The following is an 18,011-nucleotide window of genomic DNA, read 5'->3' on the forward strand; positions in this document are numbered from 1 at the left end:
TCCACAATTCATCTGTATGTCCCTTCACACCAGAAGACCAGAAGTGGTACATATTCTTTCAAGCAAGATTATCAGCAAAGTTAAATAAGTAGTAATACAGCTCCTCTATGCAGGTATCTTTTGCTTCTATACACAACAATTTTGACACTGGAATTTGCACTGAGAACTCATGTTTAGTTAAATTATGTTTAGACCTTTGTTTTGTTGTGGGTTTTGTGTTTTGTTGTTGTTCTTCTTCTTCTTTAGATATAAACTCTCAAAATGGACATCTCTATTCTATAAACACAGCTGCTGTGATTTCCATGCCTATGATTTTCAGGTCATTTTAGGCAACAATAGAACTCTACAAATAGAATTTCAAGCAATGCCAAATCAGACATCTTACAGAAGTTTATTGCATTGATATCAATACCTAATCAGCCATATTTATAATTTCACTAAAAGAAAGATTGGTAGGTTAGTTTCAGAGAACTTGATTTCTATAAGCCCACTTTGATTGCCACTACTCTATCACATTTCAATTCCTCCTTAATAAAAACCTATTTCGGATCTTACATTATTCTGTTTCAGATCAATGTCAGGTTGACAGACCTATAATTACCTGAACCATCTATCTTACTCTTTGAAAAAAAGTGACATAACAGTTTTATTGCAGTTTTTTGAAACCTTTTCATTGCTCCAGGACTTGCTTAAAATCAGCATCAGCACTTAGAGACCAACTGCAGAGGGATTCTTTTTGGGTAGTAATATTACTGCTGGAGTTTGTGACTTGAATAAGTAACACATCTATTATTTACATGTTCTCTTCTTTCAAAAGATCTAATAATAAAAAGTTAAAAAGGAAAGAAAACATCGAAAACAGTATTTTTTAAATGGAAGCCTTGGGGAGAACACCCTTTGTTGCTCTGCTTTTTAAATATGACTGACTTAAGCAGCACACTACGGCACAAAATCAGACATAGCTCAAAAGTAATAAAAAAGCAAATATACTCTGAATATAATTTGCCCTAATTGCACTCATAAAAGGTTAGGATTATTTAATTTTTCAGATTTGAGACTAAATTCTCAAAGTCCCAAGTCTTTTTAGATTAAAAAGTATAGATTTATTAGACAAAAATAATATGTAAAACTAGATTTCTGAAACTCTACAGTATATACACTTACATACTTACATATAAACAAATTATTAAATAGCAAGCAACATAACATTTTATCCAGCAAACTCATCCTTATACATCTTATAACTAGTCCTCACTTAAGGATACAACAGGTCACATCCAGTTTCTAAATTAATCCTTCTCTCTTATAAAATCAAATAATTTTTAGCATGTTTCACTGTTTCAGCTACAACATCCTGGAGGCATCTATGCACAGGTGCACTTTATTACCATGAGTATTTACTTTCATCAGGACTATATTTAGGACCTGTTGCAGTGGACATAAAAAATAAATGTGTTGATTTAAAAGGTGAAACAGCATCTTATGATGGCTCTACCACACTTTGCTTTATCTGTAGCAGCCCGGAGCAACTATAATAACAAATAAAAAATTCCATGATGATTTTGAAGTGCTTCTGGAAGTCTATGGTTTCAGGGTTTTCTATTTAGGTAGATAAAAATAGAAATATTCTGATATCCACTAGTAATTTAGAGATTTTTAATCTTCAGAGCTGAAGACTGAATAACACTTTTGTAGTGTAGGAAGGAGCAGAATCTGTGAAAAGAGAAAAAAAGAATACATCTCAAAGTCAGTTATATAATCGATCACAAATAAACGCAACCCTTAGCTAGAAACACCTAAGTTTGGTTTTGTTTCAAAGTTACTCTACAAGTGATCTTTGTGAAGTTTTCACTTCACATTGAAATTCTCTTTATCCATATTATACAGCAGCTATTCCTTTTCCAGTCAGCTTTTCAGAAACTGGAATCTGCATAATTTATAGCACAAGAGCTCAGAAACAGGAAATCCCAGTATGAGTCTGAGTTCAAACAGGCTTAATAAAACACACAGAGTTTAGTCTGTAAAGGCAGGTAAGTATATCTTCAAGCTGCTGTGCTCCAAGGAGTATAAAGCTGAACCATGTTTAGCAAGGCCAAATGCAGGTTACAGGCAGCATGACAGCTGTGTTCTTAGACTCCACATTTCACAGGTATGTAAATAAAACTCTACCACTATACACTACATGAGTATCTCTAAGTTAAAGTAATGATCTCAGCATCCCTCCAATTCTTCTATTCATTTAACCACTGTTGCTACCATTACCAGAATCTGACACTTTCATAGCAGGTTTCACTTTAGAAGCAGGTGGCTTGAATTATCAAGTGTTCAGTTTATGGGCATTAAGGAACAAAAATCAAGTATCAGAACATGAAATGTATTCTTCAGACATACTCTGTGGCACTTCTTTAAGTTTTTCTTTTTATTAAAAAAAAAAAAAAAAGAAGAAAAAAAAAAGAAAAGAAGAAAAGGAAAAAAATCTTATAGTACCACTATACAGATCATTTACATGAAACACAAGGAATGAAAAGAGATACATAAGATTCATTCTAAAACAAAAAAAAAGAAAAGTCTCATTTCTATACATACATTCTCAAAGAGATTTAAACAGCCTTTGTGGGTATTTTGGCTCACAGGAAATAGTCCCTTTATTTCCTAAAATATATTAGTGAGCAAGACTCAAGAGACTGTTATTTAATTACAGCAAATAGGATAGCAAAATAAAGTAATAAGCGAACTTTCAGGTTCTGAGTAATAAAGACAAAAGCAGTGGCTTTAGTACATTAATTTTACAGTGGTAAAAGCAATTAATAGTTATTAGTGGTAAGCAATTAGTACTTTGATACAAATTCACAGTTAAAGAATGCTCTATCAAAGTAAAGAGCATTTTATTTATACATTGTGTTCTTTCTTGAGGAGAAGAAGCACCTCTTTAGGTGCTTCAAATCACTGATGACAATCACAGGAGGCATAAGTAAATCTGGAGAATAATAATCACTGCATATGTTAGCACTGAAATAAACTTAATGCATATACAAACACACCATAAAGTTTCTATACATTTGTTCAATTCCAAATGACAGAAATTTTTAACAGAACACATATCAAAATTTTCTCTTTTATTTTTATTTAAAACCACAAAAGAAAATTATAATTTAGAGGAGTATTGCTTGTACTTTTAAAAATTGATCTTCCCAAATATTTATATTCCAAGATAGCAACATGTCTACTGGAAGTCAACACATACCCCTTTCTTTTAGGTCTTCAATGTACGCTTTCATAAACTCTTTTTCAAATTGCTCCCGTTCACGTTCACTTTCTATAATTTCTTCAGTGTCTTCACATACAATAGTTTCAACTGGGCTGTCCTTGAGACTTATAAATCTAAAGAGAGAATATAATGCAAGAATATATGCAACAGGTTTCTGAATATCACTGGGCAACATAAATGTCATTTTGGAAGTTACTACTACAGACAAAAGAAAAAACATAAGGAACATTTGTTTTTTTTTTTTTTCCTCCTCTATTAGAGCTTTCTTAAGGACAATCTATTATCTGTCTCAGTCACATCTGTGATTCTGTGATATTTCAAACAACACCTTCTGCATATTTCGCTTTCCATATAAAAATTATTAGATTTATCTCTTTGTTTTCATCTATTTACCTAAATAATTCTTTGCAATGACACATTTTGTTTTGTTTTTTGTTATGGGACTTCTGACAGATGACACTAATTTCAAATCTGTTAATGAACATTATGAACTCCATCCTAACTCATCCTATTGGTGAGCAATTTGGAAATTTTGCAAGTATCACTTACTTGATATGTTTTTTTGTTGTTGTTGTTATTTCTCTTTTAAAATGGATTATTTGACATGCATTAATTTATATTTTCAAATTTCCTAAAGCCACACATTGTAGATGAAAAACTAGGTGTCTATATAAACAACTCATATCATGTTCAAATTAAATGCAAAGTATTCTGAAAATCTTTTATGGTATTATCACTGGAAAAAAAAAAAAAAGTCTCCATAAAACACTTTCAAAAGATATTTTTTCAAACTAATCATATGGCTTGTTAGTATCTTATAAGTTGTTCTGTTAGTCTCCAATGTTTTCCTAATGAAAGACCTGAACATGACCTGCAGAAATGCAGGAACACAGTAATTACAGACAAAAATACCTTTTAGTCCTGTCCAGGACTAAAGTTTTGCAACAACAAAATTCTGTTTCATAGCAAAGTGTGTATGAACTACTAAATTTATGTGGTACTACTTACGCTTTTAACTAGCTGTGTTTGTCAGCACACTTTTGATAGCACTGCACTTTTCAACTGCCTAACTACTGGTTCCATTCTATAAGAAATATTTGACTCCAGAATTAAGGTTACTCTTTCCAAGTACACACAAGAATAGCAGTTTAGGCTTACAGATGCACATGGCAGATGAAAATCAGAAAGCTGTGGCTCCTCTTTGCAATTCCCAATATCTCTAATTCATCCTTAAGGGTTCTGATATAAGTTGCGGCAGAAGTTGACCACCCATGGTAGAAAGAGATGCTTGCGAAAGTCTATCTTCCAAATGCATCTACCTTATTTTCTTAGGAACTTATTTAGTTCTCTCTCACTTTTACTTACTTTAAACCTGTGGTTGACTCACAGATGGCTGTGGGTATCTCAACTAGGTCATCACCACTGACAACTAGCAAACTGAGTTTTGGCATATTAACCAGAGCTCGTGGAAGATAAGTCAATTTGTTTTTCTGTAAAAGAAGTGTCTGCAGTTGATCTAACCTATAAAAAATGTAAAAGATAAGGATAACTTGAAATATTTATTTCAAACAAGAGCATCTATTTAAAACAGTGCAAACTTATTCTTATTTTAAAAAATAAAAAATAAAAAATAAAAATAACATGCATCAACTTTGGCTTCCCAAAAATTATTCATATCACAAACATTGTCTTCAACTTTAGTGGAAATTTCCAGCCATGCTTCAACATTATAGATATTAATAGCGTATCTCTGACGAACATGCCCAAGACAAAAGGTTACAAAAATTACTGCACTTCCATACAGAAGATGTTGACAGAATATGATATAAAGCCTCAACTTGAGTATCCCAGTTCTAGTGAAAAATATGGGTCACCAGCTCACACCTTTGCCTATAGGCTGGTTTCTACAAATTATATATATCTATGCTAGACAGTATATTTGAATCTATTGTTTTTCACTAGTAATTAGTACTGTGGGGAGCAGAAAAAAAAAAAAAAAAAAAAGACCAGCTCCTGGTCATGTGGCTCTCTCAAGTTTTCCCACTGAAATCAATTTAATGACAATGTTTTGTGCGGGAAGGCTTCCTTTTTCTTTATTTCCCCTGGCTTTTCCTAATGCAAAAGTAATTTGTGGCTCAACATATATTCTGTGGAATAGAAAGAAAACTACAAGCATAGCAAACCAATGAAACAAGTTTGTCTCATTTGACCAGAATAGTTCATTCTTTAAAAAAACGTTGCATGTTATTGCTGGTCAGGCCTGTATGGTTTGTCTGAATTCAGGGGTAGATATTAAGTAGGGCTTCCGTATACTGCCAACTCGTCTTTTTTAATCACAGGCCACATGGTAATGATTGACATTCTTTGATAATGCAGGTATTGAAATCACAAGGCTGAATGAGAATATCAGTCTATACTAGCAGGGGTAGGAATCCTGACATTTTCTAGTCTTTAGAAAGCACTTGATCCCAATAGCTCTCAAAATTCAGAAACCAAAGTCAAGTAAAAAACTTATTTTGTGGTGTCTAACCATGATGCTTTAGTATTGAGATTGACAACTCTATTCGAGATAGTGAAAAAAATGAATATTTTAGAGATAAACATATACGGGTTACAGGTTATAGGGAAAAAATTACCGTTAATATGAATAGGTATCCTTCAACAAAATAAATATATCATCTTAGAAACTCTTCTATATTAATGAAATATCTGCTCATACTTGTGGAGTAGGGGGTGGGGGAGTGGGGGGTGGGAAGGGGAACAGCTTTTCACTATTGTAGATAAAATATTTGGATTACTTATATAAAGACTTCAGCCCTGCTGTCAGAGAAATCTCTGATTATACAATGTCCAAGAGAAGACTTTTTTTCCTAGGCACAAAGAAATGTGAATGATGAATGAGTTTTCTATGAAGTCTCTTCTTCCCCAGGAATCTCTATTCCCAGATCCATAAACAAACTTTTTTTTTTCCTTTTTTAATAAACTTTAATTAATATGTTTTTGGTTAACTTACAGATATGTAAGGTTTTTTAAATGAAGTTATGAAGAGATTTCAGAGTGTGTAAATGGGCCCGGGGATAAGAATGTATCAGGCTAGTAAGTCCCAATAAAGGATTTGGAAAGACTTTGAAAAAAAAAAAAAAAGTTTGGAGAGGCAGGAGAAGAGCATGCATATATGATTCTGAGTAAGATCTATGTCAAGAGCTGTTGATGATTTTTATTTTAATCTTAGCAAGATATTTCTGCTTTGTTGCCAAAGTTCCTCAGGTTCTTTAAGTTAAATATGCTTTAATTCATTTTTCCATTCATCCAATCTAACCTTCTAGATCACTCAAGAGATAATGCTGACAACTCCTTACTGTAATTCTCCTTTGCTGGAACTAGGTCACAAGTATGGCCCATAAACTCCCAAATAACGTTGTCTGAATATGATGACAAATTATCAAATCTACTGCAGAAAATGTTATTAGTTAACTGAACAGTAGAGGATCTGACTGTACAATCTGCTATCAATGAGCTAGAAAATGTAGTTTCTGCTCTCCAACCCAGTCCATCAATAACAATAGCAAAGCTTATGTACAAAACTAATGCATATCCTAATGTGAATTTTTCATGTGATTTTTCATTAATGGTGTCCCTTGGAAGGTTATTACTTTCTAGATTTACTTTATAGTTCATAATCCTGTCCATGAATAAAAACAAAAACTACCTGTCTATGTCTTCTGGGAGATCTCTCAGGTTGTTGCTGCTAATATCCAACCACTGCAAATTAGACATCCGGAGTACACAAATTGGAATAGAAGGGAACTTGTTTGCTGACACATCCACAACTGTGACTTGTTTCAGGTTACTTAGCTAGAAAGAAGTGGTGCTTTATTTTAGTTACATTTTGCAAATACAAGAAAATGTTTAATTCTTCAAACATTCTTCTTTCTGCCAAAGCACTTAAAAAAATCATAATTGCATGATACTTTACTCTACTTTTTACCAGCCTTATATCTTAGTCATCAATTGATATTGATATTATTCTGAAAACTATTTCAGAAATGACTACTTCAAAATGTGTTCATCACCTATTTAACATCATCATGTTATTGAATGAAATTTCCATTTTGAAAGAAGACATATAGTTTCAGACAACACCAATACTAGAACTAGACAATGTCTTGGTTCCTGCATATATTATATATGAACTAAGTTCCAGAGTGACAAATTACAGTGTCGATAATTAGTAGATGCCAGGTTATCATTCAAAGAAACAGAGATTTTATGACTCCTGCCAAAAATACACAGATTGCCCTCTGTTATGCACAGAGAACACATTGCTAGGGACACTTAAAACATGAAACTGCGAATTTAAGATGAGAAAAATTAGTCCAATGTTTTACAAAGATCTTTAAAAATACATCTTCCATCCACCAAACTAAATATATAATATGGTGCACTAGAGCTTTTTATCTGAATACTTCTCAGAGAAATTACATTTGTGTAATAGGCCATTAATGTAATGACGGTTAACTACAAATGTAAAATATACCTTTTTAAAGAAATAAATGTGTTAAATAATTCTGAGTACTAAATCAATTATTCAGACTACCAGCATGAACAAAATCATACATCTGGTTAAAGTGAGTCAAAAGAATATAAATGTTAAACAACAAAAAAAAGGTACTTTACAATGGAAATAATGCCTCAGAGCTTCTAGTCATACGTCAGCATCACTGCCTAGCCTTTCTGCTGATGCAGAAGAGAGTAGTAGAATAGTGATCTTTGCCCAAAGGGCTATTTTGTAATGAGGGTGTGCATGTGGCTGGGTGTGGCTGTGGCTGGGTGTGGGGGGGAGTGTGGGGGTGGGGGTGGTGTGGGGGGAGTGTATTGTACTTCCAAAGTGAAGAAAATGCAACCAACAGCATAAATAATGGAAAAAAATAGAATGTAAGAAAATACATTCTGAATCCTTGAGAAGGGTTTTTGTTTGTTTGTTTTGAATTGAGTACTGGTTTGTTATATTTTATGGCCAAACTTCTATTTACTGCAATATTGCCAAAAATTCATCTGTGATATTTAGTTTGACTCTTGTCATTTAAAGTGGTCACATTGGTGCTATGATGGAGCCTGTTTTGTTTTTTTTTTCTTTGTTTGTTTGCTTGCTTGCTTCTCATTGCCTCTCATTGCTGCTAGACCTTAAAATTTGGGAAAATCTTTTCAGGGAAATTTACTGACGCTATGATATTAGAAATGACTTCACTGTTACATTTGCCTTTCAAAAACATAATGGAGGTTCTCCACCATTGCATTAAAACAGCCTTGGTGAGGCATTACCATGGAAATGTCTTGCTCCCGATTCAGAACAGGTAAGTACACATTTTATACTGACACTTCTTACTTCCAAATTATTTTGTCATTTTGAGGACTGACTACTAGCCATGAACACTCACTCCTCTACTGTAAATTTTCCAGATACTGAATCTTTTTTTCTAAACACAAGAGAACCTCCCTTTGCAGAATATCAGAGTAACTCTTCTGAATAATACTAAAAAGAAAATGGAGAAAACAATTGGCACCGTGCTTACGCTGCATTTACTTTGTGTTTTAATATTATTTTCACAATTTAAAACGTGAAGCAAATATTTCAAGTTTCTCTGCACTCAGAACAAGCCATCACTAAACAAGAAAAGTAACGATCTCTAACCACCACGTGGTAGATTATTGTAAAATAAGCTGACATCACTGTTCATCCAGGTTCCTAAACACTTTGCTTTCACATTAAGTCATCTATCATGCTGAAACATCTCATTAACATTAACCATAGGTTTCAACAGCAGCATCTGTTTTTTATGATTTCTTGAAAGTGCTTTATTACATTAAATATAAAAAGAAACATACATATAGCAGTATTGCTATATTTTTTATGAATATTTCTGCTATTTTTCATACAGTCTTGAAAAGAGATTGTTCTTATACTTCATTGGATCAAAACTTATATTTTTCAGAATTTTGTGCCCCCACGAAACTATACTAACAAAATATAAGGTGACAGACTTTCTTTATATAAAGTTTGGTTCAGTGTGACACAGAATATATGATTATGCTGTGTAAGCTGCAAGACTTTTTCTTTACTTGTACTTGTTCTTTTAGGGTAATATTTAACAAAACCTGTCCATTTTCCATTTTATGTTGAAATCTAATGGAGTTTTTATTTAATCTCTCTCTGAAATATTTCCAAAAACCCCCTATGATACATGAAGCACTGGAAATTATTGCATCTATGTATTATATTTTCTAAAGAAAACCCTGTGCATTTTATTTCTTTTTGAAGGACTGATTGATTTTTGCACCTCTTATAACATTTCATTTTCAAACAAGCATGGCCCTCTTATCATTTTTATGTTAGAATTTATTTTTGCTTGATGTAGAATTTTGTTATTTTCCTCTATTATCTGACTTTGAATCAATCAGTATATAGGCTTTATGCAAGTTCCATTTTAAAAAATAGCCATACTTGATCATCTAGCTACCTAGACCCACTTATTGTGGTCCTTATGTTTAATCGTTGTTGTCATCTTTATTTGACAAACTGCCCCATTTTTCTTATCTTAATAATTTTGTTCATAAAAATAATACAGATAACGTTGTAGAAGTCCACTGCTTCTCTTTCTCTCTGACAGTTAAACTTTCAGATGAAAGAAAAGGACACCATGTCCTGGGCTGAACAAGTTATTTGATTAATGGGTGTGTTTTTATTTCTGTTATGCTTTTTGCCATGAAAGGGATTTGCTGATAAGGTTGTATGCAAGTTTACCATGAGTTGCTTACTGCTTAGCATCAACAAATGAAAAGGTGAGAATTTATGTCAAGCCTTACCAAAAAATATTGCAGTTTTCAATTATGTACAAATGTTCTGTAACAGACACAGCACCCAAGCAAACTCAGTATATTACAAGACATAAAAAGAATTTATACAGAAATGTCCACCAACGCACTACCCTGATTTTTCCCAGACATTTCACATTCAATGAAGTCAATGGAAAGTTGTACCACTTTAGTAGGCTTGGATTACCATGTAATGTTGTCCCCCAAAAAGCATAGGCTGGCACTCAATATCTTGGTAGTGTGGTGAAAGCACTACAGTATATATAACCTGAGGTATGAAGTGTAGGTTTGCCCACTTGGTTCTCAAGCATTCAAACCAAATACCCAGGTTTTCTTACACAAAGCAGTAGGTATAACCTATTCTATAATCTCATTGGTATTCCTGAAGAAAAGCAGTGAATAAGAAACTCTGTACAAGGCTGTCTTTGAAGCCAGAAAAAAAAAAAAAAAACACCGCTTCCATTAAGAAAAATATTTCATTATATTTGCAGCCCAGTTCAACATCAGGCTTCCAATCAGACTCTTGAACCTGAGGAGGCATAAGTGACCAGTCACCCTTTCCCCACAGTAACAGGGTGCTCATTCACATATTTTTTTTGACAAAACCCATTGAAACGTAAAAATGCATGACTTCAAACAACGTTTACCTGCTGGGGAGAAGCTCTGTGGAGAAGGACCAGGGGGTCCTGGTGGACAACAGGTTGACCATGAGCCAGCAGAATGCCCTGGTGGCCAAGAAGGCAAACGGGATCCTGACATGCATTAAAAGGAGCATGGCCAGCAGGTCAAGGGAGATGATCCTCCCCCTCTACTCTGCCCTGGTCAGGCCTCACCTGGAGTACTGTGTCCAGTTCTGGGCTCCCCAGTACAAAAAAGACAGGGATCTCCTGGAAAGAGTCCAGCGGAGGGCCACAAAAATGATACAGGGCCTGGAGCATCTTCGCTATGAAGAAAGGCTGAGAGACCTGGGTCTGCTCAGCCTTGAGAAAAGAAGACTGAGAGGGGATCTCATCGATGTGTATAAATACCTGAGGTGTGGGAGACAGAGGGATTTGGTTAACCTATTTTCAATGGTTTGTGAGGACAGGACAAGGGGCAATGGCCAAAAATGGATCACAGGAAGTTCCACACCAACATGCGAAAAACTTCTTCATGGTGAGGGTGACGGAGCACTGGAACAGGCTGCCCAGGATGGTTTTGGAGTCTCCTTCTCTGGAGATATCCCAGGCCCATCTGGACGCCTACCTGGGCAACCTGCTGTAGGGAACCTTCTTTGGCAGGGGGTTGGACCCAATGATCTCTTTAGGTCACTTCCAACCCCAACAATTCTGTGATTCTGTGATTCTGTGTTTTCATTTGGTAGTAACATGGAAAACTAAGCGCAAAGTATGTGGAAAGAAGTTTTCACCTAAATGTCATTATTCTGATTTTGCAATGCTAAAATGCTAAAATTTTGCAAAGTTAATCTACAAATAGATGTTGTCATTCTGATACCAAACTGTTTACTTGGAAATTTAACATTATCCCCTTTCATCTTTGCAACATTACCATCATTCAACTACCTAATCTTTCCAGTCTAATAGAGTAATTATAACTGTGATGAATGAAGCATAGAAAGTTCATAGAAAGGGACTTTGCTGTTTATTAGAAAAGATTTTTATGTACACAAACCTTTCAACAGGTCTGCAAAGAATGAGAAAGCTGGCTGCATATACAATTTTCACAACAATATCACGTACCAATCATTCACAGGTGATTGAAGAACCACATAGAAAAAAAAAACAGGACTGTTCTTCACACAGTTAAAGTTCCTGAGAATGTGGATCATGTGTTTAAATTTAAGTACAGAAGTTGCTTCAAACCAATATGTGAGTTACATTCATGAAAATAAGTACCCAATTAATGATTTTTTGGGCTGCTGTCATAATAAGTTCTGTGTCTCAAAAAATAAATTTATGTTGATTAGAGTTACATTAAATCTTCATAGTATTACTACTGCAGCCACATGCATTCTGCATACCTTATTGCATTTTGCAATCATAAAGTCATCTCATCTTCAGATCTCCAAACCTTGTAAATTGAGAACATTAGAAAGGAAAACTAGGCTTCAAATTCAATTACAGGTTTCTCATCAACCTATATGGACCCAACAGCTCACTTTGGGTGCATACTCTCCCTATGTTTTAATTAAAGAATTTAGAAAAGCAAGAACAACAATGTCAGTAACCCATGGCCACTAACTGACCTCTCCAAAATGCTTGGAGAGGAGGTGTCTATTGGATATAACAAAAGATATTTTTAAAGATATATTCTGTTCTTTCACCAAGAGATGACCAAATGAATTCATCTCCACAACAGAACAGAGACAAAGCTAAAAGCACATTTCCTCTCCAATATGCAACAGCAATTGAAGAAACATTATTCAAATGGCAACATTTTAATTATGATTCAAACATACACATTACTGTTTTGTCATGACAATACACTGTAGCCTGTGAAGATACATTGTGATTTACAAAGCAAAACAAAACAAACAAAAAAAAAACTATATTAATTTACGATGTTTCTGAAATAATTCTGAAATCCAGAGGCAATCACTGTTTGCTAAAGGGGTGCAAAGGGGAAAACAGGCAAAAGATAAGGAAATTTTGTTTTATAGATACTGAGAAAAAAAATATATATATATATATAATTAACAAATATAGCAAAGAAGAGTTAGAAAACACTGGTTGATCACTTTGTTTTGCATTAATAAAACAGTAATCACTCACTTGGAAAAATATATATATATTGTATTTGAAAAGATAATAGAAGAGAACCATGTAATGTCATAATATTGACAGAAGCAAAATAAATAACGAGAAAGATAATGCAAGAAAAACATTCAAGTGAAACTGAGAAAGTGTTCCTATGCCTCTAACCCATTACAGTAGCAACATTTTGATGACTGATGTTGATGAAATCATTTCACCTTATGTATATTGGTGCTGGGCAATGACAAGATCTTTCTGCACAAGAGTGAATATATGCAGCATGATAAACTTGGCAGCGAGAGTTTTATAGAATGTCATCAAGAAATCAGCTTGTCTACAAATGTAGATGGTAAATTGAATATTAAAGAAGCGAAACTATACTCTCCTCAGCAGCAGAGGTCAGAAGATTTCTGATCTGTCAGCTGTCTTCAATGATAGCAGGAATAAAACTCTCCTTTTTTTATTATTTTATTTTTTACCCAGTAACAGGCTACTAAGCAGGAGAACCCTGCAAGTTGGAATTGGATTTAGGTGTTCTTGAAGGAGGAGTTCCATAATGAAAATGCCCAAATTCAGGAAAGTCACAACACAGATAAATCTGTTTTGCACACTATGACATATCTGGTTTGGAATTAGGCCTTATCTAGTTGAGCAAACTGTTTCAAAATATCTACCATCAAAATTACTTTTCTTTTAATGCTACTGACAGTACATGTGCATGACCCTGATAGTACATAAACCTACAGCTGAGAACACTGCCAAAAATTGTATATGACAATTTGGTTTGCCAGGAATATAGCAAAATTTCTCACCCTCCTCTCTATTCCTCTCTCACAGTGTTGTTAGATACATGCTTAAATATATATATTAATCTAATACAAAAAGTTTTGAGTTCATCTCTTCCCAAGGGATTCTTTTCTTTCTATATAATACCAAGATTTCTTGGAGGGCTTATGTCTTGCCCTGGTAAAAACACATAAGAAAAATTGAAAGATGTCTATTAGTAGAAAAAGCACTGAGTAGAGGATCTTTTCCTGACCTGGACAATCAAGGCTGTCCAGATTTTGTCCAAGTACCATCTGGAAGTTATTAGGTTATTATTGTTATTACTGTGTCTGACAATAAATATTTGACTGAATATTTATTCACTTTCTTATTTATAAAAGCTTGTATTGAAGCTGGGCTTCACAATTCCTTTTACAGTGACAATTCCCCTGACCTGGAATTTGCAGAGACCTATCACAGGCACTGAGCACACTGCAGCCATCCAGTAACACCACTGATCTACATATACTTTGGTACTGCCCCACAGCAGAGGAAATAGCAAACCTACAAACCTCATCTGTGTCTTACTAGAAATTCTTTTCAGAATTCAGAGAGAGAGAAAGAGAGAGAGAGAGACAGAGAGGGATAAAAAAAATCTATTCTATATAAAGATTATATAATAATGAAGTACTAAGTGAAATTGTATTAAATATATATATATATATATATATATATATAGGTGTGCTTAGAAAATATCTGGCCATGTCCAGTGTAACCAAGAGTCACCTATAACTCAGCCAGGCTTCTATGCCTAAATTAAGCCAGGAGCTCTTCCATCAAGTCAGACTACTTCATGAAGAGGTAGGAAAAAATAAAATGGGAGGCTTGCTGTATAATGCTCTCTGGATCACTAAATTTTGTCCTGTGTCTGATAAAGATAAAGGGAAATGATATCTAATAAAATCAGTCATCTGGCTTGTCCCAGTCTAATTACTCAGAAATTAAGTTGTGTAGAATCAAGTTTCATACTACTGTAAAAGTATTAGTTCAGATACATTTTGTACTCCTCTTTCCATGCCCTACATCAAAATAAGCAGCTTCCAAACAAGTGTTTCACTACCCAGTCCCCTTCAGATTGCATCCAAGTAATTTATCTCTCTTAGCTACATGTTGCTGCTGAGACACGTAATCCCATACTAATTTTTAACAACAAACAACAAGGAAAAGTCTGCATATTTGTGTATACCTTGCAAAATGATAGATAATATCTTCTGTGAACGTGACATTCCAGAAATATCTATATAATGCTTTGAGCATATAAAACATGAAGAAAACAATGACTACTGAACAAATATTTAGAAGGAGTAACAGTTTTTAGTAAGAGGATGCATCTAAAAACATAAATATTTTCACAACTGCAAATAGAATCTGATACAGAGGGAATGTCCAAGCTAATACAAGGACAGTGAACTACACAAATTTCTCACCCTGACTGAAATGTGGGAATATATGGAAAGGTGAAAAACATAACTGCATATAACTCAGCAAAAATCTTTTGTTCGACATGAACTAGTGGTCAAAAATAAATAAATACATGCATACATAAATGAGTAGTTGGGTATATACGCGAATGTGGGATACAATAGTTAACTCCAAAATTGGAGAGGTCCAGACTGGAGGCAGCGTGGGCTACAGTGACCATGCCCTGGTTGAGTTTGTGATCTTGAGGAATACGGGCCTGAACTTCCAAAGAGCAAACTTCAAGCTATTTAAAGATCTAGTGGATGAGATCTGCTGGAACACTGACCTTAAGCACAAAGGAGCTGAACAGAGCTGGCAATTCTTTAAGGACGTTTCCCTTAGAAAACAAGAACTCTCCATCCCCTGCATAACAAAGTGGGTAAGGAGGGCAACCAACTGGGGTGGCTGAGCAAGGACCTGTTGGTCAAACTGAAGTGCAAGAAGGATACACACAGGCAGTGGAAGCAGGGATGTGTGGCCTGGGACACATGATCCAGAGATGCTGTCCACATGTGCAGGGATGGGATCAGGAAAGCCAAGGCACAGGTGGTACTGAGCTTGTCAAGGGGTGCAAAGAATAACAGGAAGGGATTCTGTAGGTACATTGCTCAGAAAAGAAAGGCCAAAGAGATTGTTTCCCTGATGGATGACAAGAGCGAACTCGTAACAACACACATAGAGGAGGCTGAGGTACTCAACAACTTCTTTGCTTCAGTCTTCACTGCCAGTCTCAGGTTTCCCACATCTCTTGTTTCCCTGAAACCACAGATGAGGACTGGGGGAGCAATGTCCCTCCCACTGTACGTGAAGAGCAGGTTCAAGATCACCTGATGAAACCAAACAGGTACAAGTCTATGGGGCCTGATGACATGCATCCCAGGGTCCTGAAGGAATTGGCTGATGTAGTTGCCAAGCCTTTCTCCATCATATTTGAAAAGTCCTGGCAGTCAGGTGAAATCCCTGGTTACTGGAAAAATGGGAACATCACTCCCATTTTTAAAAGGGTAGAAAGGAGGACCCAGGGAACTAAAGACCGGTGCGGTTCACCTCCATGCCTGGGAAGACCATGGAACAGATCCTCCTGGAAGCAATGTCAATACACATGCAAGCCAAAGAAGTGATCTGAGACAGCCAGCAGGGCTCCACCAAGGGCAAATCATAGAACGGCCTGGGTTGAAAAGGACCTTAAAGATAATCTAGTTTCAACCCCCCTGCCCTGGGCAGGGTTGCCAACCACTAGAGCAGGCTGCCCAGCCACATCCAGCCTGGCCTTGAATGCTTCTAGGGATGGGGCATCCACAACCTCTCCGGGCAACCTGTTCCAGTGCCTCACCACCCTCTGAGTGAAAAACTTTCTCCTAATATCTAACCTAAATCTCCCCTGTCTTAGTTTAAAACCTTTCCGCCTTGTCCTATCACTATCAAAACATGTAAACAGGCATTTCCCCTCCTGTTTATATGCTCCCTTTAGGTACTGGGAGGCTGCAATGAGGTCTCGCAGGAGCCTTCTCTTCTCCAAGCTAAACAAGCCCAGTTCCCTCAATCTTTCTTCATAGGAGAGGTGCTCCAGCCCTCTGGTCATCTTAGTGGCCTTCCTCTGGACCTGTTCCAAGAGCTCCACAGTCTTCTTGTGCTGGGGGCCCCAGGCCTGCACGCAGTATTCCAGGTGCTGTCTCACAAAAGCAGAGTAGAGGGGGACAATTACCTCCCTCGACCTGCTGGCCACCCCTTTTTTAATGCAGCCCAGGACATAGTTGGCTTTCCAGGCTGCAAGCACATACTGCCGGCTCATGTCCAGCTTCTCATCCATCAGGACCCCCAAGTCCTTCTCTGCAGGGCTGCTCTCAAGTTTTTCTTCTCCCAGTCTATATAAATACCTGGGATTGCCCAAGACCAGGTGCAAATCATACGTGACCTATCTAGTGGCCTTCTAGGACAGAGTGACTTCATCAGTTGACAAGGGAAGACTGACTGACGTCATCCTCTTGGACTTCTGTAAGGCCTTTGACATGGTCCCACACGACATCCTGGTCTCCAAGTTGGAGAGATACAGATTGGATGGGTGGACCATTTAATGGATAAGGAATTGGCTTGAAGGTCTCACCCAGAGAGTGGTAGTCAATGGCTTTGTGTCCAGGTGGAGTTCAGTGATGGGCGGTGTCCCTCAGAGGTCTGTCCTGGGATTGGTACTGTTTAATAACTTTATCAGTGACAAAGACAGTAGGATTGAGTGCACCCTCAACAGGTTTGCAGGTGACAGCAAGATGAGTTGTTTGGTTGATGTCAAAGAAGGAAGAGGTGCCATTCAAAGGGATCTGGACGTGCTGGAGAAGGGCATCCACGTGAACCTGATGAGATTGAAGAAGTTCAAGTAACGGGTGCTGACCCTGGGTCAGAACAATCCCAAACGTGAGCACAGACTGGGAGAAGAACTTATTGAGAGCAGCCCTGCAGAGAAGGACTTGGGGGTTCTGGTGGACGAAAGGCTCGACATGAGCCAGCAGTGTGTGCTTGCAGCCCAGATGGCCAACTGCGTCCTGGGCTGCATCGAAAGAGGAGTGGTCAGCAGGTCGAGGGAAGTGTTTGTCCCTGTCAACTCTTCCTTTGTGAGGACCTGCTTGGCATGCTGCATTCAGGTCTGGGGCCACCAGCATGAGAATGATGTGAACCTGTTCGAGCAAGTCCAGAGGAGGGCCACAAATTTAATCCAAGAATTTTAGAGTTATATGATATATTTATTATGCAAAAACCGTGCAGTGACACAAAATACCCATTTTAAATTGAAGTTCCTTAATTGTGAAGAAACTGTCATATCAGTTTATAAATGTATG

At 36.4% G+C, this 18,011-nt stretch overlaps 1 protein-coding gene across 3 annotated transcripts in view; it reads right to left on the minus strand.

Annotated features, from left to right (window-relative positions):
- Window positions 1-372: 372 nt before the first annotated feature.
- LRRC2 (leucine rich repeat containing 2) overlaps window positions 373-18,011 on the minus strand; it is a 154,806-nt gene continuing 137,167 nt past the window's right edge. For all 3 annotated transcript variants that reach the window (XM_066988126.1, XM_066988125.1, XM_066988127.1), the window contains 4 exons: window positions 6,978-7,123; window positions 4,634-4,789; window positions 3,245-3,381; window positions 373-1,713 (listed from right to left, as the gene is read on the minus strand). In XM_066988126.1, coding sequence (XP_066844227.1) covers window positions 1,664-1,713; window positions 3,245-3,381; window positions 4,634-4,789; window positions 6,978-7,123 — 489 coding nt within the window. In that variant the 3' untranslated portion in view covers window positions 373-1,663. The remainder of the gene's footprint in view (window positions 1,714-3,244; window positions 3,382-4,633; window positions 4,790-6,977; window positions 7,124-18,011) is intronic.

The sequence above is a fragment of the Anser cygnoides genome, chromosome Z (assembly GCF_040182565.1).
Source record: "Anser cygnoides isolate HZ-2024a breed goose chromosome Z, Taihu_goose_T2T_genome, whole genome shotgun sequence".
NCBI lineage: Eukaryota > Metazoa > Chordata > Aves > Anseriformes > Anatidae > Anser > Anser cygnoides.